Source organism: Danio rerio, chromosome 7 (genome assembly GCF_052040795.2).
Source record: "Danio rerio strain M-AB ecotype USA chromosome 7, GRCz13ab, whole genome shotgun sequence".
Lineage (NCBI taxonomy): Eukaryota > Metazoa > Chordata > Actinopteri > Cypriniformes > Danionidae > Danio > Danio rerio.
The window spans coordinates 16,733,659-16,759,429 of record NC_141027.1 but is presented as its reverse complement, the minus strand read 5'-3'; the positions used below and the strand labels follow the sequence as shown (position 1 = coordinate 16,759,429).

The window sequence follows — 25,771 nt, the reverse complement described above, 5'->3', positions numbered from 1 at the left end:
GTCGAAAATCTATAAGTGTTTCATACAATTCAGGCGGAAAACATGTAACCACTTTTCCTTTTGCCACAAAAAGGCCAGCAAAGCCTCCAATGCCATTGCTCATTGTCACCTCGGCAAACCCATTTCCCAACAGCCCTGAAGGAAAAACAGCGGCTCAACATTTTTTACACAACATATAAATATGTCACACATCACATACAGACACACACATACACACGTTGCCCCTGAACCCACAGCAACAACTGCAGGTTTTCCATGAAGTGCCTTTCCGTGTTTTCCATCACTATCCCTCCCTTCCCTCTTTGTCCCTGTGCTTGTCTGTAGCTTTGCCGATTAGGATTCACCACTCAAACTTGCTCATCCAATTGGTGGCAGAAACGGGATTCTCCAGCTTTGCACTGCAGGTTACATATGACTACAGAAAAAAAACGTCTTTATCCTCCTGTTATCAGCAGGAAAGCTCCCAGAGTGTAAAATTGAATTTTGATGAGATCGTATGCCAAGGGGGGGACATTAGTGAAGAGTTTGGGAAGCGGATGAAGGCTTAAAGAGGAATACTGAAGCAGGTAGAGTATATCAGCAGTGGCACACGCTAGAAACCGAAGATAACAGCCTTAAAAACAGCATCAAGGCACTCTGGGAAGGCAGTCCACTCCCGTGCAAAAGTGTTAGCCGAGATCAGCAGGGTATGTATTGGACGGATGTGCCATGATAAATAACAGAACGCATGGCTATTTGTCTTAGAGCACGAAATCTTGTTTACCATTAATGCGGTGTTTACTGGAGCCTGGATGCCACTAACAAAGACCTTTTGAAAGGTCAGACAATAAATTAAAACTGGGAATAGCACTGCTGCCTCGTGTGATGGAATCCATAAACAGGTTATTGGGCTAATAATCTATTTGAAGCATGGAAATGCAATGCGAATTCAAAATGTGGCCTTGCAAACTTTTCGTTTCTTATGTTTTAATTCGTACGGGACAACTAATGGTCATGGAAATCATTGCAATTGTTTTTATCAGTGTTTCCCAGTCTTTTTTATCCTATATAAAGACCAACAAGTTTTTTGTCCTACTATTCTGAAGCAGTTTCAATCATCAATGTTAAGCTGCTTTGATGCATTCTACATTGTAAAAGCGCTATGCCAAAAAAAAAAAATTAATTGAAATGAATATTATTATACAAAACAATATTGAACATTATCAAAAATATGATTGAAGTCCAACACTTCAAGTTACTTTCTAAATTAAAAGCAATTATTGTTACACTAAATAAAATGTTTGTTGTTTGTTCAAACTACTTATTTAAAATGAGCTGAAACAACACAATCTTTGAGTTTTTTGTGGGGACAACTTGATTGTTTTTTGTTTAATCTACTTAAATTTGTAAAAACTAATGTTAACTTCTACTTCCTAATTCTATCACGTTGCCCCAACACAAAACGATTGTGTGGAAACCAGCATTTTTTACAGTGTATAGGAGGCAAAATATAATATAATATATATATATATATATATATATATATATATATATATATATATATATATATATATATATATATATATATATATATATATATATATATATTACTTCTATATATACATTTTATATTTTACTTCTAATTAAACTACTTTTAATTACCTTTAATTAACTTTTAAACCTACTTATGGAAATCAAACTTGATTGTAGTATGCAATGATCTACAGCATTTCTATTGAGACTCTATAGTCTAATATTTTTTTAGCCTAATGCTATGTGGTTTCTGTGATGTTCCCAGAAGTTTTGTCATTGTGGAGATGAAAATCTGAGTATTACTCACTATCAGGGCCAGCCCTGTACATTGGGGAGCCCTAAGCAAATTTTAGGGCTCTACCTTGCTCTGAATAGTGGAGTACTGCCATTGCAAACCAGCCCACAATAGTTTTATTGCTTATTAAATCCAATCAATGAAACCAAATTAAAGCTCAAAGATTTGCCACATTTCTACTGCTTAATAACTCTGTGAATGATTTGGACATTTTAAAACAGCATTGTTTTTGTCGACTACCAGCTTCAAAAATAAAAAACTAAACAACCTTTAATAAAGGGACCAATGGTTCTTACTTTTATGTTAGGGCTGGGCGATTTGGCAAAAAAAAAATTATAAAGTTTGACCAATTTACGATTTCGATTTTTTTTATTGTGTAACTAGTCATCTTAAAACATTACAACAACATGACTGAAGTAACAATCTTTTTATAAGTAACTTGAAAAACCATCTGGTTAAGGAACATTGCATTTTTAGTGGCCATGCCATACATAAATTGGTCAAGAAGGTGTAAATAAATGTAAAACAAATTCACAAGTTAAATATCGTTGCAGAAGATTTTAATTAAAAATATTTCTGTAAATATTGCAGTTGCAGGAATACAGAGGTATTTTTTTCAAGTTTTGCTGAGCCTAGGAAAGATTGGCTATCAGCTCGGCTTTGACTTTGTCTTCTGATTGAATGACAGGTTGTAATGCTGCTGCCTTTTTCTTAAAGAGATACAGTGGAAGTAAAGGACTGAACATGGAATCTGCAAAGCCTAATTTAACCCAATGTGTGAAGTTGTGGACGTATAGCAGGAGCAAATAAAAGCACCAGATGTGTGTCTAATATAAAATAATATATTTATTCTATTTTTCCCCTTTTAAAATATCGATCATTTGATGCGCTTTGCTCCACTCTCTGCATTATGCTGCCTGACTGCCTGTCTGGTTTTCAACTAGGTCCGCTAAATCAGTGGTTCTCTAAGTGGGGGTCGGGACCCCCTGGAGGGTCGCGAGACAATGACAAGGGGTCGCTTGGTGATTTCCAAAATTTAAATACATTTTACTCAACTGTTTGAATTGTCATATTTTATTCATAACCCAAAGAAGATTAATAGTTGCGTTAAAGAAACAACAACATACAAACAAAAATCAGCAATCAGCTTTTAATTTTTATATTTAAATGTAATTAAATTAATAAATGATAAAAAAAAAAACATTTTATGTTGCATTTATGTGTTGTCAATATGCTCATGTTTATATGGGCCTATAGTTGTGTCTGCAACGTTTATATATTTACAGTATAACCACTTTGAAAAATGGGGGTCGTGAGTCACTGACATTGTTATTTTGGGGGTCGCGGGCTGAAAAGTTTGGGAACCCCTGCGCTAAATGACGTCATGGGGCGGGTACTTTCATTTTCACTGCTACAGGCCCTCACCTCTGCTCATGTTCAAACCAAAAGATCGGCGAAGTTTTTCACATGGCAGGGTTGAAAAACATACATGTTGAGATCGAGTTTATCGACTTGATGAGGGAATAAGTCTCGACAATCCACACAGACGTGACTTAGTAAAGCATGAAGTCATGTAGGATTTTACTTGTTGCATTAGTCTAAATGTAAATCCCCTCGTCAGGCAGTGCTGGAGTAGCGTGACAGAGTGGACCAAAGCGCGTTTAATGCAAAGGTATTAACAAAAGAAAAATACACAACTGAAGACACTTAAATGCTTGTATTTGTTGTATTTGCACCAGCTCTGCGATGCAAGCCCACAACTTCATCCATTGGGTTAAATTAGGCTGTCCAGTCTCTGTGTTCAGTCTGTCACTACCATGTTTGAAACCCAGACAGGCAGTCAAGCAGGTCGCACAGCAGAAGCGACACAGCGCGCACATGACAGTTCAAAGTATCACACACCAGACGCGCACATTCGCATGATGTTTAACATGAAACTAATCAGATGGCGCACGTGGCTGGGCGATGCCGACTTGCAGCGCCGGTGTGTGTATAGAAACCTATGTTAAGAATTCTAAAATCCATGGTGCTGCGTTGTGCGACCTGCAATCTTCAATCTTCTGGAGTGCGACCTGCTCCATACAGAGAGTGAACCAAAGCACATTGGTGCCATTATAATGTATGGAATATTTTTATTTTTAAAAATCGTGATTTCTCGATTTAATATAAAATAAATTGTCGTCAAAAAGTAAATTCGACTTAATACAAAAAAAAAATTTTTTAAATCGCCCAGCCCTACTTTACGTCCTTCTAGAGTGTTTAAAACCTATTATATTAATTTAGCAAACAGATTAAAGATTCTATAAAAGTTTCTAGGTTGTTTTAAAAATAAATTCCAAAAACCCTGCAATGAAATGAGTTATGCTGTCTTGATATAACATTGGCATGTCATTTTTCAATAACAGTGTTTACTAGTAAAAATATATACCTGGTTAATTTAGTGACAGATAACAATGTTAAACACTATAAAAAAAGGTCAATGCTTATAAATGTCAATCACCTACAACGTAACACTGGAAACTTTCATGAATTCCACACTTACATCTTAAAGACATTATAATGTGGATACTGCACATACAGATGGCCTGCAATAATCGAATTAATCCTGTCAAAACATGCATGGCTTGTCAAGTCCATTATGCGTCTCCAGTCCAGCATGTCCAAAATGATGGCCCAAATCTGCGGCTTACAGCAGCACAGTGAGATTCTTGAAGATTGTATCCAAGATCTAGACGCTAGCGTAGTTTAATTAAACGATGTAGACGAGACCTACAGATACAGCACTGGTCATGCTCAGCTTCAACCTTCCAACTGGGCCTGACCACCTGTCCCTGGGTAAGGAGGAAGAGGGGACTGACAGATGGTGCTTTGGGGTCTCAGAGAGTCAGGAGCTGCTTTCTACACTCTCCATCCTCAGACTAAAACACCATCACTGACTTGAAGAATTTAACAGACCAGGAGGAAAAGATTATGACATTGCATTTAGATTTAAATCCTTTGCACGTTGAATTGGTAAAAATACGACCTCATGTTGTGTTGTTCGCATTTATACACTGGCTCCGAAACTATGGCTGCACAATATATTGTTTTAGCATCGATATCTCAATGTGCAAATCCCCAATAGTCGCAGAATCTGAAGTGTGAGGGATTATAGTTGATTTGGAGTCATAGTTGTAAAGTTCATCTTTTATTGACTTAAAGTAGTTAATTTGCTTGTTTGGGTTGAAGTGAGCTTTGTCAAGTACGGTTTTACCCAAAATCAAGTTCAAGAGTTCACACTTAGCTGATGATTAATTATAAAGCTTGTTTGGCATGCTGTCCCGGGAGAGAGCCCTGAGCTCATGAGATCCTCGAGCCCAGGGCTCCCTCCCGTTGCAAAGCGGGAGGGGAGTTTGAGCTCAGGTAGATCTCGAGAACTCCCCTGCTGCAGCAAGTGAATGCTCTTGAAACTAATTACTAACTAGAAGCGTGTCTATGTTGACAATTTGGATTGTTCAATTGACTTAATTGCATGTTTTTAGGCGGTGGGAGGAAACCGGGGAACCCGGGGGAAACCCACGTGAGCACGGGGAGAAGTGCAAAACTCCGCACAGAAATGTCTGCTAGTTTTGGTAAAGCCAGGAACCAGAGACATTCTTGTGTGAGGCGACAGTGCTAGGCACTGGGCCACCGTGTCATCCGTCTAAGAAGGAGGAGTAGGGGAGGAAGGGGGGACTCTTCAAAACGAAGATAGCAATGGAATAAACCCCAGGGTATTTATAGTAGTTTAGGAGTCATCTGATTGGATCATAATGAATTGGATAATGCAGGTCAGCTGCTAGCAATCATAAGCACGTGATCCTCTCGAAATATGTTTATACATAAACTTCACGTATGGTTTTACCCTCTGCTTTTAACCCAGCAATTGCCTTGTCATGACATTGAGAATTCCTATTTCGACCGTTCAAATACAAGTCCAACTCCCTTACCATTAGGCCACAACTGCCCCTGTGAATTGTATTAATTTTTTTAGAGTGAACACTATGCAGTGTTATTTATTTACATTTGATTATTTCATTTATGTATCTGAATACAGACACTAAAAAAACAATTTAACGCTGTCTGTTTAGTTTATGGAGATTATTTGTCCTATGAAATCATCACAATCTACAAAAAATATATAATCCTTTCCAAATTGAGCTATTCGGGTCATCTGGTGAAATCTTATTCATATTGGCAACATAAAAATTTTTTTGTATCTGTAGAAAGCGTTTTGATAAATCAAATCCAATGTACAAGCAAAACCCAAAATCCAGAATGCTGTCACTCAGAGCACTTTACGACAAAACATGTTTAACATAAAGAATTAATTTGGCTGACGGTTGAGAGCCACTGCTAGACGACTGTATGCTTGATAGTAGGTAGTGCTGTCGCCTCACAGCAAGAAGGTCGCTGGTTCGAACCTCGGCTGGGTCAGTTAAAGTGTCTGTGTGGAGTTTGCATGTTCTCCCCACATATGCATGGGTTTCCTCTGGGTGCTCCAGTTCCCGCCACAGTCCAAAAACATGTGGTACAGGTGAATTGGGTAAGCTAAATTGTCTGTAGTGTATGAGTGTGTATGGATGTTTCCTAGAGATGGGTTGCAGCTTGAAGGGCATCCGCTGCGTAAAACATATGCTGGTTAAGTTGGCGGTTCATTCCGCTGTGGTAACCCCAGATTATTAAAGGGGCAAAGCTGAAAAGAAAGTGACTGAATTAATTTCTTTATCTTGAATTAATTTTAAAAAAAATTTTACAAACCGGAAATCTGCTGTCTATTTAGAATCCCCCCAAAAAATCTGCTGCTTAAAAAAGCATGTCTATAAAAATTTGCCTTTAGTCTTAAATATCAAATGTTCAATATTGAGGTTAAGAAATTTAAATTCAAAACAAATTTTAATGGCATATAATATTCAGTTTTAAATTATATAGTTTATACTTCAAATTATAATTGTCAACAATTATAATTAACACAATTCAAATTAAAATTTTGTCATATTTTAAGCTCCATACACCTTTCTCTTGCCACCATTTGGTGAGTGTGTGTGCTTGTCTGTGTGTGTGCCTATCCATACCTCTGACATACTGCCAGTCTGTGTTCTGGATTAATTTGTTGACAGATTTGTGTTGAGGTGGCTGTAGAAGTGTCAAAATGCCATTGGTTTCTTGAAATAAACATTGAATTTCGAGATAATCCCTTACAGCTATTTGATAAGGAGGTGGACTCTTCTTCCACTCCTTGCGATGAACTGACTGGAAACAACATTTTCTTTTTAAATAAGAAGAAGAAAAAAAAGAGAGAGGAGAACAAATGCATTGGTTCTTGCATTGACTCTGAGTTTGAATTGTTTTGCAATATTTTAGCAGCAAATTAATAAACACACATCGGACTAAGTGTGCAAGGTTTCTGTGCAAGAACATTTATTAGGATATGAAAATGAAAAATGTACAGGACAATTTCTGATTTCAGTGTACAAAGTCATTTACAATGTATTAATGAACCGTGAGTCAGCCAAAAATTTATACCAATCCGTGATTGATCACAAATCCCAATACAATTATGATACTAGTACAATACTAATAGTTTATATGAACTAATCTCAAAAAAATAACTGAATGTCTAAAAACCTTGTTCTCTTCGACTTATTGTATGGATCGCTGCTTTATTTTATGTTTAATGCCATATTCCAATTTTGCGCAGAAGATTAATTCGCATACATATATAGACAGAAACACACTCACTGACCACTTTATTAGGTACACCTGTCCAACAGCTTGTTAACGCAAATTTCTAATCAGATGGCAGCAACTCAATGTATTTAGGCTTGTAGACATGGTCAAGACAATCTTCTGCAGTTCAATCTAAACATCACAATAGGGAAGAAAGGTGATTTAAGTGCCTTTGAACATGGCATAGTTGTTGCTGCCAGACGGGCTAGTGTGAATATTTCAGAAACTGCTGATCTACTGAGATTTTCATGCACAACCATCTCTAGGGTTTTAAGAAAATAGTCTGAAAAAGAGAAAATATCCAGGGAGCGGCATGCCTTGATGATGTCAGGGGAGAATGGCCAGACTGGTCGAGCATAACCAAGGTATGCAGAAGAGCATCTCTGAACCCACAACCTTGAGGCAGATAGGCTAGAAGCAGAAGACCACACTGTGTGCCACTCCTGTCAGCTAAGAACAGGAAACTGAGGCTACAATTGGCACAGGCTCACCAAAATTAGACAATAGAAGATTGGAAAAATGTTGCCTGGTCTGATGAATCTCGATTTCTGCTGCGATATACTGATGGTAGGTCAGAATTTGGCATCAACAACATGAAAGCATGGATTCATCCTGCCTTGTATCAATAGTTAGTACTTAGTTAGTGGCTTAGAACCAATTGACCGTCATGTCAACGCCACAGCCTACCTAACTATTGTTGCTGACCATGTCCATCCCTTTATGACCACAGTATATTCATCTTCTGATGGCTACTTCCAGCAAGATAATGCGCCATGTCATAAAGCACAAATCATCTTAGACTGGTTTCTTGAACATGACAATGAGTTCACTGTACTCAAATGACCTCCGCAGTCTCCAGATCTCAATCCAATAGAGCACTTTTGGTATGTGGTGGAACAGGAGAATCACATCATGGATGTGCAGCCAACAAATCTGCAGCAACTGCATGATGCTATCATGTCAATATGGACCAAAATCTCTGAGGAATATTTCCAGTACCTTTTTGAATCTATGCCACGAAGGATTAAGGCAGTTCTGAAGGTAAAAAGGGGGTCCAACCCGGCACTAGTAAGGTGTACCTAATAAAGTGGCCGGTGAGTGTAACTGTTAACTTCTATAGTAAAGAAATAAAAATACTATTTAAATCAATGGCTAGTGGCTATAGATTACCACGCAGCATTCTTTAAAATATCTTATTTTGTGTTCAAAATACCTACATAGGGTTGGAAAAGAATTTATTTTATTTGCACGTTTTATTCTCTCTGTTGTTGTAGCGGTTTTAGAAAAGATAGAGGATTTATATATTTATATATATATATATATATATATATATATATATATATATATATATATATATATATATATATATATATATATATATATATATATATATATATATTTATAAATGCTCTATCTTTTCTAAAACCGCTAAAACAACAGAGAATAAAACGTGTAAATAAAACAAATTCTATTCATCATAGAGAAATAATAAATCATAAGCATATTATGATCATTTTTCTGTGAACTGTATCTTTAACATTGAACTATACTGCCCAAAAGTACATTACAACACCATATACGCCATTGCACAACTACCAATGCGCAACATCTAATGTAGGCCTACACTATATTATGATAATGTAAATGCAGCAGCTTGTAATACCACAAGACAGAAGTCTTATGTCTGCTCTCACATCTCTGCTGGAGGGAGTAAGACCTTCCTCCATGCTTGAGGAGTTTCTCGCAGGAGTTATTGAGATGAACTGTCAGAGAGGTGTAAAGAAAGAGCGCGGCGCACACTTCTCATCTCCGCTGGTGAAACTCCGGCAGGGGGGAAGGGGAGGAAACCTGATTACGTGATAATGGCTGGCTGTAAATAAAGAGGCTGTGACAGTCATTTTTCAATGAGCTTTCCTGCCTGGCTGATATTATGTTCAATTAGGCTCAGATATTTCTTGCAAGGGCCGGTGGCAAACGATCAATCAAGACTGTCAGCGGTCTCTCTTTGCATCTCTGGGAAGGAAGCCAGCATTACTAAATAAAGGTGCATAGAGATAGATATAGTGTTAAAAATGGCAATTATTGACTTTGATGCAGTTTTAAGCAATGCAGTTAAATCTGCAAAAGACAAAACATTACTGGCAATATGCTTAAAATACCGAAAATAGAGGAAAGGGAATTTGCGTATTTGGCATATTTTACACTGTTATCTTGGATATGTTGTTTATGTTATTCTGTCAATTTGTATAATATACAAGTTAATATTGATTTTATTTGATATATATTGGACTGCATGATATTGTAAAAATATAAAAATATTGCAATATTCAGCTTTTTTTATTTGTATAGCGCTTTTACAATGTAGATTGTGTCAAAGCAGCTTCACATAAATGGTCATAGTAACTGGATCAGGGTAGTTCAGTTGTTAGTGTTTAAGTTCAGTTCAGTTTAGCTCAGTTCAGTGTGATTTAAAATCATTACTGAGAGTTCAAACACTGAAGAGCAAATTCATCAATGCGTAGCTCTACCAATACTGAACCATGCGAGCCAGTGGCGACAGCGGAGAGGGAAATATTCAATATAATTTCAGCAGATGTCTATTTGCAATTCATAATTTTCGATAAATTGGGATTATTTTGAAAGGGAGTGCTTCAACATAAACTATAATAAACCAACCAAAAACGTTGCTGAACGTTTTTTTTTTTTTTTTTTTTTTTGGTGCAGCACTAATATATACAGCTTAAGTCAGAATTTTTAGCCCCCCTTTGAATTTGTTTTCCTTTTTAATTATTTCCTAAATTATGTTTAACAGAGCAAGGAAATTTTCACAGTATGTCTGATTAAATTTTTGTCTTCTGGAGAGAAAGTCTTATTTTCTTTATTTCGGCAAAAGAAAAGAAGTTTTTAATTTTTAATGAACCATTTTAAGGTCTAAATTATTAGCCCCTTTAAGCTAAGTTTTTTGATAGTCTACAGAACAAACCATCATTATACAATAACTTGCCTAACCTGCCTAGTTAACCTAATTAACCTAAAGCCTTTAAATGTCAGTTTAAGCTGTATAGAAGTGTCTTGAAAAATATCTAGTAAAATATTATTTATTGTCATCTTGGCAAAGATAAAATAAATCAGTTATTAGAGATGAGTTATTAAAACTTTTATGTTTAAAAATGGTTTGAAAAAAAAATGCTCTCCATAAAACAGAAACTGGGGAAAAAAATAAACAGGGGGGGCGAATAATTCAGTAAATTCACACACACACACACACACACACACACACACACACACACACACACCCACACACACCCACACACACACACACACACACACACACACACACACACACACACACACACACACACACACACACACACACACACACACACACACACACACACACACACACACACACACACAGTTCAAATCATCTAAATCAGCGCATTCAGAAATAACAGCTTGTTTGCAAAAGGCACTAAACAGCACTTGCCTTTGACAGCTAAAGCCAGTATATACCGAGAACCAATCAGAAACCTCGAATCGAATCATGTTTTTAATGCAACCGCTCTGATATGCCGGCTTTTTTAACCCCTTCAGACCTGAATTATTTTCAAAATTTCAGAAAAATGGGATGTCATGTGATGTCCATTGTAATGGACGCAGGGTCTCAAGGGGATAAGGAGACTGTTTTATTCCGCTTCCGATTCAGATTGTAAAAGATGGACTTTAATGAACTGCATGAGCCTGTCTGATTGTCAATGAATGGCAACAGAGATCTGATGGATTTAGAGGGTTTTATATCTGAACTCTTCATACATTTATTCTTCTCTTCTTTGTCATACGCATGTATATTTAGATTTTTATGGTATTTAATTTAATTTGTCTTACAGAAGTGTTTAGCCTGAAAAGGAAGTCTTTAATTTTGAATTGTGTTTTGTTTATTTATTTGTTGTTCTGTCATTTATTTTCAGAGTAAAACTATTATGTTTAAATGCCAAAAAGAGAAATGGACTACTGCTTTATTATTATTTTGTGCTGTATCATATGATTACTGAGCAGATAGCAATTTGAAATATAAGGTGTTTTCATGTGATTTTCTGAACTAGTAGTGTTATGAAATTATTGAATGGATAATAATAGTGATAACTGTGCAACTGTGATTATTCCTCAGACTATAATCATAAAACCAAAATCTCTAATCGTTGCATCCCAAACTGAGAGTACACATGAGTTTGTATAAACAAAATTCACAGCCGCCTATAGATAGATCGTCATATTTGTGGTTATTTGGCGTCAAAACTTTTCAAAACACCTGCCATCGTTTTCTCTTTACTGTCAAAACGATCTCAAAGAGTGTCAATATCAAAGCAACGGCAGGTAACCTTAATAAGTCAAAACAGACATGCACTTTAACACTTCACACAATATGACTCAAAGCGAAAAAGATCAAAACAAACAGTTCCTTCGGCTAAAAGCACAAACACAAACAGCCTCCTCATCCTATAATAAAAGCATTCTGATGGCCGAAATGTCACAGTCAAACAGTCTGATTTACAATTAGCGTCAGTCTTTCACTCCCAAAGGCAGAGAAAAGTCTCGCCCTGACAAGTTTCGGAAGAAACAGTGTCTTTTGACAGAGGATTGCATGAAAAGGTTGATCTGTCAAAGCTCTAAAACCTCTAGAACCCTCTAAAACACAGAAGCATTTGTTCTTTCACCTCTCCTAACATCACGCATAACATGTATAGACAGGGTTTTTAATAAGCCATGAGATATTAAACTGAGTGTCTGCAGGCAAAACTACTCATAATACTGAAGGCAAGATAACAGCACTTGCGGGATCTGTCTGTTTCCACTGTGTGTGGGCTCAATAAACACTGCCTCTGGTTTATAGTGTGCACTAGTGACACAGTATACATGTCAACCAAAGGGAGAGTTCAACATTCATACACAAATATATGCACAATGTTTTTAAAAACCTGGCTTTTTTATGTAAACGTCAACAAAAAAAATCTAAATTTTAAAGAGTCAGGAACCAACAGTTTGTGAAAAGGATAAAAAAGTTCTTCTGAAGACAGGCTGTTTATGTTAGTAACTAACCACCACTTAAAGAACGAGTACAGGTCATTCAGCGGTTAGAAACCTGCAATTTCACAGAGACGGTTCTAAATTAAGAAATATACTGCAAAAAAGATTTCAATCAAGAATCATTTTCTACACAAGCAAACAAAATAGCAAACGTCAAAACGAATTTTTTTTCCTTAAAACAAGCAAAATATGGCAATCGGGTAAGCAAAAAAAAAATCTTGCTTTGACAAAATTATTTTGCGTACCCTACTGGCAGATTATTTTGCTTGTATGAAGGAAAAAAACTTTAATTTTGACATATTTCTTGAAACAAGACCATATTTTTTGCTTGTCTAGAAAATGCTTTTTGATTTCAGATATTTTGACTTGAAATAAGCCAAAAAATGTAGGAAAGGCATTTTTTGCAGTGTAAGAATAAAAGGAGAAAAACTAAGGAAGAATAAATAAATTACAGAATAAGCCATGATAGGCTAATGTAAAAAGTCTAAACTACAGGCACCGGTATACTTTAAACAAATTTGTAGAATGTACTGAAACTACGTAATCTTGTACAAAATCCATCCAAAATGAAGTTAGTACTTAGTAAGTTTGCTTTTGGCGTAGAAAACGGGGGGTTGGGGGTTATTGTTTGGCTTCTAAACACCTTTAATCTACCATTGGTCCGTGATGATTACACAATCAGTGGGTGTGATCTGCAGCTCCGCCTACTTTGGCATGCAATTTTTTCATTTGCCCTTAAACGAAGAACGAAAAAGTTTACTGGGGTATGCCGGGGCCTTAAAAATTGTGTTAAATATTACCATTATTCAAACTTTGATAAAAAATATTAAACCGTCAAAATTAAGTCATGATCAAGGTTATGTTAACATGGAAAAAACTAAAATCTTGATGCAGAAACGACAGAATTTTTAGGGCAGGAACATTTACTTCCACACTGTAAAAATTCTTGTTGCCTTGAATTTTTTAGCTGAATCAACTTTCAGCTAAACAAAAGTCATATCGTTTGTTTGTCATACCTCAACATTTCTAGTCATATCAACTCACATTAATCAAACTGTCTAAAATATTAAGCTAAACTTTGAATGCCTCAATTTTTTTTTTTTGTTGAAATCTGATTAACTTATTAAAATAAGTTAAAGAAACATAAAAAATATGTGTTGTCCTGGCTTTTTGTCATTCATTTATATCATGCAGTGTAATGGACATTTAAAAGCAGTCAAATCTATTTTTAAAAATTATAAAAATATATAATCAATAATAATTTACTTCATATTTGCAACTGCATTTATAGCATTCCTTGAGTTCCTATCAAAACAAATTACAGAATGGAAATGCTACCAAATAGGTCTCCATTAAGAAACCATTCACTGTGTTTTTTTCAGGAGCAAATCAAACCCACAACACATTTTAGTCTCTCCAAAAGCAAAACAAAGCTGTGCAATGCCTTTGAGAATACGTGGAGACAATACTCAATACAAGCCTTTATGCTTTTTCAATTATAGCTATTTCATTAATGTATATGAGCCTCTTCATTGATTCACCCTTCCTGCTGTCAATGAACAGAGGGCTGGAGTTCACGGGCTCTTTGTCATTACCAGCTCCTAATCTAAAATTCATAGCTTCAGAATGGGAAAAAAATGATGTAAGTTTCACCTCGATGAGCAATTCCACAGTGAAGTGCATTACCTGCGCCTCTCCCCGGAAACATCATTTGATGAAACACGTAATCAACAAAATCAGGGTCAATAGTAAGGAGAAAATCCAATTAACAAAAGCAGAAGCAGCTCTCTGAGGAAAATCTATATGGTGGGAGGTAATTGGGAAACACCTAGCGTCAGATCCAGGGAGAGCCCTGTTATTCCACAAACAATGGATCGTATACTTTCACACAGATGTAACTGTTCAGAATCACTAATTTCTTCTAAATAAGGCTATTGTGCAATGCAAAAATATCCTGGCATAAGCTAAGGCTGAGTAATATGATGAAATATATAACATTTGGACAAAGTAATCGTTTATTTCGTGGAATCACAAAATCCATTGCTTTTTTTGCTAATATTCATTCGTTCATTCATTCATTTTCCTTTAGCTTAGTCTTTATTTCAGAGGTCGCCACAGCGGAATGAACTGCCAACTATTCCAGTAATGCCGAGTTCAGACTGCATGATTTTCAAAGTAGTCGTGTCACAGATATTTTCACACTGCTTGACTGTCTGGGCTTGTGTTTCGTCGCTGCTTTGTTTACACTGCAAGATGGATCGGCGACTGGGACATTCACATTGCATGACTTTACTATAGGAAGAATCGCCGACAACTGCGTCCAAACTACGTCTCACAGCCAAAAACACGTGTATATATTTTGTTATTAACTACATAATGAGAAAGAAGCCTTTAATGGGGTAGAACATGCACATGTTTGCTCACCTGGGTTTAAAGGGAATTAGCCATTTCTCCTCAACGTTGATAATACACTAATTTCTTTCTGTATGAAACGTCAAACAGACACGGTTGCTCCTGAATCCAGTCAAACCTCCACTAGTTTTTCCTCCATTTCGTGGGTCCAAATAAACCGAAAAAGAGCGCTTTTAACTTCTCCCCCAGCCTCCCGCTGGCCTGCAGCAGGTATACACACGCGCACACACAAGTGAAAGCTGCTCTCTCATTGGCTGTAGGCGATGGCTGATGTTATTTTCAGTCAAAACTCAATTCACACGGCATGATTTGAATCGCCGACAGCTCCAGATATTTAGCATGCCAAATATCTCACAGGCATCGGCGACTCATCGGCGATTCTCTCAGATCGCGTCTTTGAACGTTCATACTGTGTGATTGTCACTCACGTGCACGAGCGGCGATTTGCCTGTGATTTCAGGCATTTGTCGGCGATTTCTCAAAACCTGTCGGCGAGCCAAAATCGGGGCTAAAATCACGCAGTCTGAACTAGGCATAAATGTTTTACGCAGCGCATGCCCATCCAGCTGCAACCCATTACTAGGAAACACACACACACAATACGGACAATTTTGTTAAATCAATTCACCTATAAAGAATGTCTTTGGACTGTGGGGGAAATCGGAGCACCCGGATGAAACCCACGTCAACACGGGGAGAACATGCAAACTCCACACAGAAATGCCAACTGGCCCTGTCTGGACTCAAACCAGCGACCTTTTTGCTGTGAGGCAACAGTGCTAACCACTGAGCCACCGTGCCACCTTTTTGGTAACATTTATTCAGAATTTATGAGCGCAATATTACACACAATTAAAGGGATACAGAAACATAAGTAACAACATGATTTGATTTGAGAAACGTAAGAAAGTACAATATTTATATTTTACCTAGCGAAATGTTTTTATTAATGACCAGCAATCATTTGTTTTTGAAAAGCATTTTATATTTTATTTTTTTATATTTATAATTTTTTTAAATCATTAAAACATCTGCCCTTAGTTTCTAAATAAAGTGAGAAATATGATCCCATAATAATGTTTAAATGTCTAAATATATTCTTTAAAATGTATAAGCACTTAATAAAAACATATTATATATATATATTATTGTTATTATTTATTCGTTCATTTTCTTTTCGGCTTTGTCCCTCAATTAATCTGGGGTTGGAGTTTCACGAACTCATTTCTAAGAACTCATTTCTTTTATCTTTGCCATAATGACAGTAAATAATATTTTACTTAATATATTTTAAATAATACTTTTTAGATGTTTATAAATACTAATATTCAGAATAAGTGACATTTAAAGGCTTAACTGGGTTAATTAGGCTGGTTAGAATAATTAGGCAAGTCACTGTATAACGATGGTTTCTTCTTTAGAGAATCAAAAAAAAAAAAAAATAAGAGGGCTAATAATACTGACCTTAAAATTATTATTTTTTTTAAATAAAAAACTGATTTTAATCTAGCCAAAATAAAACAAATAAGACTTTCTGAAACATCATTTGGGAAATATTTAAAAAAAAAAAAAATTAAAAAGAGGGCTAATAATTTTGACTTCAACTGTATATCATTATCAGGATGAGGTAACATTTTTGTCATATGTGCACTGGCACAAGCACATTGACCACATTTCTGATATGCAATTAGTAATTTGGTCTTCATACCAACAATCTTCTTTCTGTCATGCTGTGTGTTCATTTTAGAAGGCGTAGCATCCTAACAAGGGTTCATCATGCTGAAAAATTGGGGAACAGCAGCTGTGCTTTTTGCGACTGTAATTAATTCATGTTCTGCTAGATTCCCAGGTGATCAGTTTTGCATATCTAATGGAGTCAAACCAAAGAGAATGACGGAAAGAAGCCCATCCACCACAAATGTCATTGAAAGGAGTCTGTATACTTTAATGGTCCTCCAAGACGAGCCTTTAAGTCTGGGCGAGGAACCAAAATGCCCCTGAAGGATCCGGCTGGGCAACCAGGAAGCCCAAGCTTCGTCTACTTGCTTCATGGTAGGATTTACACCAAGCTAAACATGTCATGCTTGGAGAGGCAAGCGAATGGGTATCGGCTTACATGTAAAATCAGATTCTCGGAGACGGAAGTGAAACATGGGCCTTGAGGAATCTCTAAGCCAATTAGTTCAGCTCTTTAGAGCAGAATACGCTCGTTCTGAGGGGCAAACCTATATCGGATGCAAAGTAGGCTAAGGCTTTTGAGATGACTGCTCTAAAGTGTTTTAAGCTTTTCAAGCTGTTTATTTTATAATAAAAACCTTTGTGGTGGATAATCTGCTTCTATTTTAAAAGCTAAACAAAGAACTGAAAATGTTCTTTGTAGCTCTGCATAATACATAGTTTCAGCATCAATATCACGATGTGCACATCTATAATAGTCACATCACATCACAAAATATGCAATGTTGAGTTAGGTTTATAGTTGACCATAGTTTTTTTTTTTTTTGAGAGAGAGAGAGAGAGAGAGAAATCTGCCTGCGTTTTTGAGGTCTGTGACTGTATAAACATTTCAAGAGAGTTTAAAGCAGGGGTCTCAAACTCAATTTACCTGGGGGCCGCAGGAGGCAAAGTCTGGGTGAGGCTGGGCCGCATAAGGGATTTCACAAAAAAAAAAAAAGTCCTCAAATGTCATTATTAACAGTTTTAATTATTTCTTCTGAACATGAAGTGTCCTGAACATTAATAGAACATTGAGTGAAGATTATGAACAGTTCTTCTGAACATGGCATCTTTTGCCTACTTCTTGCTGCCAGAGACTTGACAGCGCTTCTTCTCACAAATCTGAACCACATTTGGCTTTAGAGCGGAAGCAGTTGAGACCCTCAGTATGGCTTGAAGATGATCATCATTAAGTCTAGACCTGTAATTTGACTTATTGAAGTTCAAGGTGGAGAATAACTTCTCACACAGAAAAAAGTGGGGGAACTCGCTCAAAACTTCCATTCCCTCACCTAAAAAAAAGGCGTATATATGTATAAATAAAACACCCCCACCCCACTCCAGTCACATCAGTCTGTATCTGCCTATAATATAAGATGCAGGCTGTAGCTAGGTAGGTGGCAGGCTGCAGATAGGTAGCTAAGTGGCAGGCAGGGGCGGGAACAGCTTACCTTGGTTCTGGCCGGCGCGAGTTCCCTCCTAACACTTCCCACCCGTCACAGCGTCTAACAAAGGGGCGGGGTGCGGGGTGACGTCACCGGCATCCCCACCCCTTTGTTTACACGGCGGGCGGGGAATGCCAGTGACCACTGTGTACGGATAGAATCAGCGGAGCGGGGAGCGCTCTCTCTCCCCGCTCCGCTGATTCTGTCAGTGTACAGCGGTCGGCGCGGGCCACAAAATATTGCACTTAGGGCCGCAAATGGCCCGAGGGCCGCAAATGGCCCGCGGGCCGCGAGTTTGAGACCCCTGGTTTAAAGCATTCAGGCATGAGAAATTGCACCATTTGCAACTTTAATAAAGACACATTTCATTTTATTATTTATATGATGCAGTGTTTTGTTACATTGGATTTTTCCAATTTCTGTACCTGAATACTGTTTGACACAACCACAAAGCATAAGTCTCAAACTCAATTTCTGGAGGGCTGCAGCTCTGCACAGTTTTGCTCCAACCCTGATCAAACATAGTCAATCCAAATAATTCAGGTATTCAAAAGAGTCATGAACACCTTGATTTGTTGGATCAGCTGTGTTTGATCAAGTTTGGAGCAAAACTGTGCAGAGCTGTGGCCCTCCAGTAATTGAGTTTGAGACCTATGTAATAAAGCAACATTGCTTGTAATTTGTTTATTATTTTATGCATGATTCAATCCACTATTGGAATCAATCTGAATTAATGAAACTTTCCAAATAGAGTTATTCAAGGCATCTGGTGAAACTGTATTGATATGGCACCATTTATTTCATTTCCGACAAGAAAATGAATGAATGAGAGACCCAAAATTCAAAACAATAAGAAACAAACAAAATGAAATTCAGGACGTTTTTAAAGAATATTATAAAATCCCTATATTCTAGAGCTCCAGGGGGAGATGTGACTCAAATTGACAATTACTTGAATTCCTTAAACTTACCTACATTAAATGAAGAACAAAATAGAAGAATAACCCTCAATATAACTGAGGAATAAAATAAATAAATAAATAAATACATTTAATAAATGAAGTTCAGTTTAGTTTAGATCTGAGTCACTTGGACTCTATCTCCAATTTTAATCCCAGGTTAAAACCTTTCTGTTCAGGATTGCTTTTAAGGGTTTTCTGGATTAATACAATGTTTTATTACTCTTCTTCTGTCTTGTTTTTTTTTATAATGTGCCTTTGACATACTGTAAGGTGTCCTTGAGTGCTTTGAAAGGCGCCTATAAATAAATAAATAAATAAAAGGTATTATTATTATTATTATTATTATTATTATTATTATTATTCCTGAAAGACTCCACTCACCCACAACACGGATTATTCACACTCCTACCCTCAGGGCGGAGGTATAGGAGTGTGAGATGCAGGACTGCCAGACTCAAGAACTCTTTCTTCCCATCAGCTATCAGACTTCTAAACAGATAACCAACGCACAAACCAGTCTCTTTTTCTGCTCAGTACAACACTACATTCTCCATCCCATTTTGCACTATTTTATTTTTTTTGCACATAAGCCAATTGCACTAGGCACTTTTTGCATAATGAGCACAATTAAAAAAAAAAAAAAACAGTGTACATTGTTTACATCTGTTTCATTACTCAAATCAGGTTTATATATTGTTTACTTTCATAGATATTTATATACTTACATTTTATAATCATACTTCAGTCACTTCTGTGTATATATGTGTATTTATGTGTATGTTGTGTATGATGTGTATGTTGTGTGTATGACTTCACTGTGGACGGCAAAGTAAGAATCTTATTGTACGGGGAGACGCGTTTCCTTACTGTGCACATGACAATTAACAGTTAAATTGAATTGAATTGTTATTATTACTACTTCACCAGCATTTCACCATTTAAAGTGAGAAAAGATATTTTCATATAACATGTGCACACAAATAAAATCAATTCATGGTAACCATTGGGCCAAAAACATGTTTTATAGACTTTTACTACAAAAAAGCTAGTTGATTTTCATAAAGGAAAGCAAGGCAAAGAAATGGCCCTGCCATTGTTTATGCTTGTTTCCAGAAGCCAGAACCCACTTCCAACAGCATTGCCACTTTTTTGATGACATCACGTACAGTATATCATTGCAGGTGGCAAATGCTGACTGCTCAAGAAGCAAAGTGCAGTCAGATATGTTTATAGTTCACAATAAGACAATAATATAGAAATATTTTTTATAAATAAACAAAATATGAAATCAATGACATCGCAACAAACAAAAAAATATATAGCCATACCTGAACCTGGCATTACACCAACACCAACACTTTTCTTATGCTTCGCTGCTATAAGAATCTCAAATTATACACAAGCTATGCGGTCAGCGTGTGCATGTGCAAGCAGTCATAAAGCAGACACACAAATCTCAGCACAAGTCAATTAAGTGGCCGTTGCACCTGGTGCTATGCTATTGGGCCATATGCCAAGGGACGTGCACGGCCTCAGCTGACCATAAATCACCGGATAATGCACAGCATGGCCAAGGTGAAAGTGTTCCAAGTTCCTCCTTTTTCATTACAATAAAACTGAAAATGTTTGCAAACAGAAGCTGAAAAAGTCCTATTTGGAGGCCAACACAAATCTGAGGCATTTAAGAAACCAACAGGCTTTTGATTGTGGGAAACACTGCAGTTTTAATCATCTCAACCCAAAGCACTCACCTTTTTCTGATCCTCCAGACCATGAATCACTGGCTTCCGCTTTTGGGGCTGAGATGCAGACGCCTCGGCTCCCGACTCAGACATCTTCCTGAAACACTCCTTGAAGTATCCACAGCACTTCTTCAAATAACAATCCAACGCTCTCCGACCGGTTCCTGTATTCCCAAATCCAAAGTCCCTATGCGACCGCGCTAATTCCCTTTGCCACAGAAATGTCCGTTCATTCGTGCGATTCATTGAGGCTGGAGTAGAACAGACGCGTGTTCACACCATGGTGCATCCCTTTAGATGAAGCCCAGCACGGCTGCTCTGTGACAGGCATCGGGAAGGGGGGAAGGGCCCCTGGGACCGGCAACCCCAACTTCATAATTACACATTTCTGCATTCACAAAGTCATGATGATCCCAGAATCTGAAAACGGCATACTGTCATCCTCCTGCAGCTTTACGTCAGAGTTGATTCTTGTAGAAATCCTCTCTAAAAGTACCCAGAGACAGTGTTTGCAGAGCGGGGATTTGTCTTCTTTGCATGAACAGGTGCATGTCGGTCAAAGAGAAACAAGACAAAGATCATTTTAGTTAATTTTATTAAAAAACATGACAAAATAAGTAGTAAAAGTAAAGTAAAACTAGTAGAAAATAAAATTTGCAGTTAATTTATTTACCTTTTAAGCCATCTAATATTTGGGTAACGTTTTCTGTAGTATAATATTAAAGATGTTTAGTTGAAATTGTGGTCCTTGGTAATTTATAATATCCAAAATACTTGTAAAATTATTGTTTTTGGGGGCTTCAAAAGACCTCAATATATTGTCAGTAGTCACAGGTATTAATTTTGCTTCTAATGTACATTTTTTTTTTTTGGACTGTCCCAAAAGAATCAGCAATGACCACACTTTCAGCTATAAACCTTCTTTAATGTTTATTGCAACTGAATTAGATGGCTACTTCTATTAAAAGAGATTATGAAAAACTAAAAATTGCAGTCAATCTATTCATTCTTAGGCCATCCACAATGTGGGTAACTTTTTTCTTTAGTAACTATAATATTTATGATGTTTAGACAAAACTGTGGTCATTGGTGATTTATAAAATGCAAAATACTTGTGATATTGTAATTAATAAAACTCATTTACAGAATTATTCACTGAGGATAAAAGATAACGAATGACTGACTGGTTTCATAATACCCTATATATATATTATCAGTGGCCAGTATTCATTTTGTTTCTCCGGATTTAACTACAGTTTTAGTTTTTTGGACAGTCAAAGTCTCAGATAACTGACTAATGACCACAGTTTCAGCTACAAATTATTAAATGTATATTGCAGAACTACATTAGATGGCTAAAGGAGTTAATTAACTGTAAATGTTCATATCTGGGTGAACTATCCCTTGAAAAATAACTAAATTAACTTAATATTGAAGCTAAATGCTGCATAAGGATTGAATCATGTTGTCAGATAGGTATGAGAGTTTTATGCATGTATTTTGTTGGATCACTACTTTCAATATAAGACCTAACAAGTAAAGTTACACATAAGTCATATAACATCCCATAAGCAAACAAATGAGCAAAACACATGGTTTTAATGCAGTTCCTATGCCAAAATAAGGGACAATCTACCAGAAACTTACATTTTCACTTGTAAGAAATGTGACAGGGCCTGACTTAAGCTTGTTGTCCTCAAAATAATCATACAAAAACAAGTAGAAAATCATACAATTTAATGAAAGAAGGCACCCTTGATCACTGTCAGCTTCTTCTCCGTCAAATGATGTCACTTCCGAGCCTTAATCGTGTATTGCATACATTATGTTAAATTTAATGCAAATGTGACAGGACTGACAGAAACATGGGGACCGTTGCAAGTTTATTTGTATTATATATTAGTATTTATTTATAGAATGTATTGCTAATTTCATGTTTTTAATTAATTGATGTGAATAATAACAACTTAAACTTGCTTTTTCTGAGGTATTTATAACAGTTTTTAGCATAAAAAAACTATTAAAGCTGTAGGTTAAATTGTAAATTTTTGGCATGAAATACTTTATATTCACTGTATTGGTGTTTTAATTTCAGGGAAAGCTAATAAAATGTCCCATAAATGGTTCTAAATACAGCTTCTTCGCCAAAATAAACAATCACAAGTGTTCAACTTTGATATTGTCAAAACATGCTCACGCAAGTGACAGACAAGCAAATAACAATCCAAAAAGGTATTTTTAAAACACTTAAAACATTCATCTGATTATTTTTTTTTCTGTACGAATCCATGAAAACAATGACTTCTGATTTAACTAGTCATATTTCAGCCATGCAGCCCCTCCTTCATTGTAGTCGAGATGCTTCGGTTCCGAAGTGATTGAGTATAAAAATGTAACACCGCACAATAATTCAGAGCCGCGAACTTACAGATGAGATGTGACGAGGCATATTCAAGTCCAAACACTAACTTAAAGACGACAGACAGTAAAATAGGAGGAAACTCACCGGAGCAGGAGCTGTGAGCGTCCGCTGAGGGATGCGGAGCAGCAGTGCACGCGCGGAGCCACAGCAGCTTCACTCCAGCACATGACGTCATTCCGCACTCACACACTCTCGTGTGCTTTCTAGACGCTTCATACCGCTGAACGTCTCCATAGAAACCGACACAGCCAATGCGCACACTGACACCTGGCGGCGGACAAAGGCAATGTAACGAAAAACAGTGGTGCTGGAAGACAATGTGTTTATTGTTTCATTTTTCTATACTATAGATTACATAAAAAACAATAATAACAATAAAAGAAAATGTATGATATATACAAATATTAATACATTAGTTTAGAATTTGTAGGCTAGGCAAAAGTAGTGTTGCGAGAAAAGTATTCGTTTATCTTTTAAATTAGTATAAATGTATTATGAAATGATATTAGTAGTAAATATTAACATAACAAATAATCAAACATTTCCCAGAGATGGGTTGTGGCTGGAAGGGTATCCGCTGTGTAAAACATATGCTGGATTAGTTGGCGGTTCATTCCGCTGTGGCGACCCTGGATTAATAAAGGGACTAAGCCAAAAAGAAAATAAATGAATGAATGAATAATTAAACATTCTAACATATATACAGAAGTGTGTGTGTGTGTGTGTGTATAGCCAGCATAAAATGATTGATAATAATAATAAATAATAATAATAATAATAATATAAATTGTATTATGTACAAATAAATTGAATATTTAAATTTAACTAAAACAATTCTCAAATATATGCATGCATGTATGTTATTCTAGCCAAAATAAAACAAATAAGACTTTCTCCAGAAGAAAAAATATTATCAGACATACTGTGAAAATGTCCTTGCCCTGTTTAACATAATTTGGGAAATATTAAAAAAAAAAAATATATATATATATATATTCAAAGGGGGGCTAATAATTCTGACTTCAATTGTACATAATAAATACACACAGTACACACATATATATTGTCAAATTAAACTTGTATTTTGTGCTATTCATCTTTGCCCAGCACTAACATACATGATATTTCGTCCTATATAAAATTAAAAAGCTTAATCTTTTAATATGAAGTTATTAACAGCTTTTTTTGTTCATAATAAACAAAAGGTGCCATGTTTCAGACATATTCAATTTAGACAACACAATTTCAATGTTTTAGTTTCAGAATAGTTTAGAAATAAAAAATACAATATTTGGTGAAATAAAATAACCATGTATACAGGAATAAAATTAGAACAACTATAAACTTTTGTCATTATATAAAAAAAAAGTAAAATTGTGGCAACACGGTGGCTCAGTAGTTAGCGCTGTTGCCTCACAGCAAGGTTGGTGGCTCGAGCTCTGGCTGGGTCAGTTGAATTGAATGAACTATAGGTGAATTGGATGAACTAAGTTGGCCGTAGTGCATGTGTGTGAATGAGTGTGTTTTGGTGTTTCCCAATGCTGGGTTGCAGCTGGAAGGACAAATTGTATATTTACAAAAAAAGAATTCTCAAATATATGCATGCATGTCTGTACACATAATAAATATACACATTACACACAAATATTTTGCCAAAACAATTTAGCATTTTTTGATTAATCTTTGCCCAGCAGTAATATAAATATATTTCTTCCTAAATAAAAAATATAAGACTTTACATTTACAGTTTTTATATAGTCATTTACAGCTTTTTCATATGAAAAAAACAAAAATGTTTTAGACATTCAATTTAGACAACACAACACCAATGTTTTAGTTTTAGAATAGTTTAGAAAAAAAAAAAAAAAATATATATATATATATATATATATATATATATATATATATATATATATATATATATATATATATATATATATATATATATATATATACATATATATATTAGGTGAAATAAAATAGAGAAACTGAAAACTTTTGCCATTATTTTAAAAATAATAATAATAAAAGTATCAGACTTTTACCTTACAAATGCAGTGAAGTAAATTGTCAAACAACTTTACAATTAGGCTGTTTTAATGTATTAATGTATTAATTAATGTTAGTTAATGCGTTTAACACATTACACTAATATTGAATAAATACAGTAATAAATGTATTGATCATTGTTAAAATATTAATGAAAATTTGCGAAAATTTATGAAAAGTTGTTCATTGTGAATTAATAGTTATATGGTGAACTCGCAACACATGAATGCTAACAAGAATCAATTATTTTAATAATGCATTAGTAAATGTTCTACTAGGATTAATTCATGCTGTTGTTCATACTTAGCTCGTGAAAACATGAAAACTCTTTGTAGAGTGTTATTGTCCAGGACTGATTTAAAAAAATGTGGCGAAAAAAACTC

General features: G+C 35.9%; 2 protein-coding genes across 9 annotated transcripts in view; one reads left to right on the top strand and one right to left on the bottom strand.

Moving 5' to 3' along the window:
* Window positions 1–23,471, bottom strand: part of nav2a (neuron navigator 2a) — a 400,576-nt gene extending 377,105 nt beyond the window's left edge. For 4 of the 8 annotated variants that reach the window (XM_087260653.1, XM_087260663.1, XM_087260656.1 and 1 more), the window contains exons 1-2: window positions 23,424–23,471; window positions 20,927–21,448 (exon numbers count right to left, since the gene is read on the bottom strand). In XM_087260653.1, coding sequence (XP_087116779.1) covers window positions 20,927–21,163 — 237 coding nt within the window. In that variant the 5' untranslated portion in view covers window positions 21,164–21,448; window positions 23,424–23,471. The remainder of the gene's footprint in view (window positions 1–20,926; window positions 21,449–23,423) is intronic. The other 4 variants (XM_087260652.1, XM_087260657.1, XM_087260655.1 and 1 more) reach the window with 1 other exon arrangement.
* LOC147835938 (uncharacterized) overlaps window positions 1–25,771 on the top strand; it is a 939,756-nt gene that overhangs the window by 727,247 nt on the left and 186,738 nt on the right. The window lies entirely within an intron of this gene.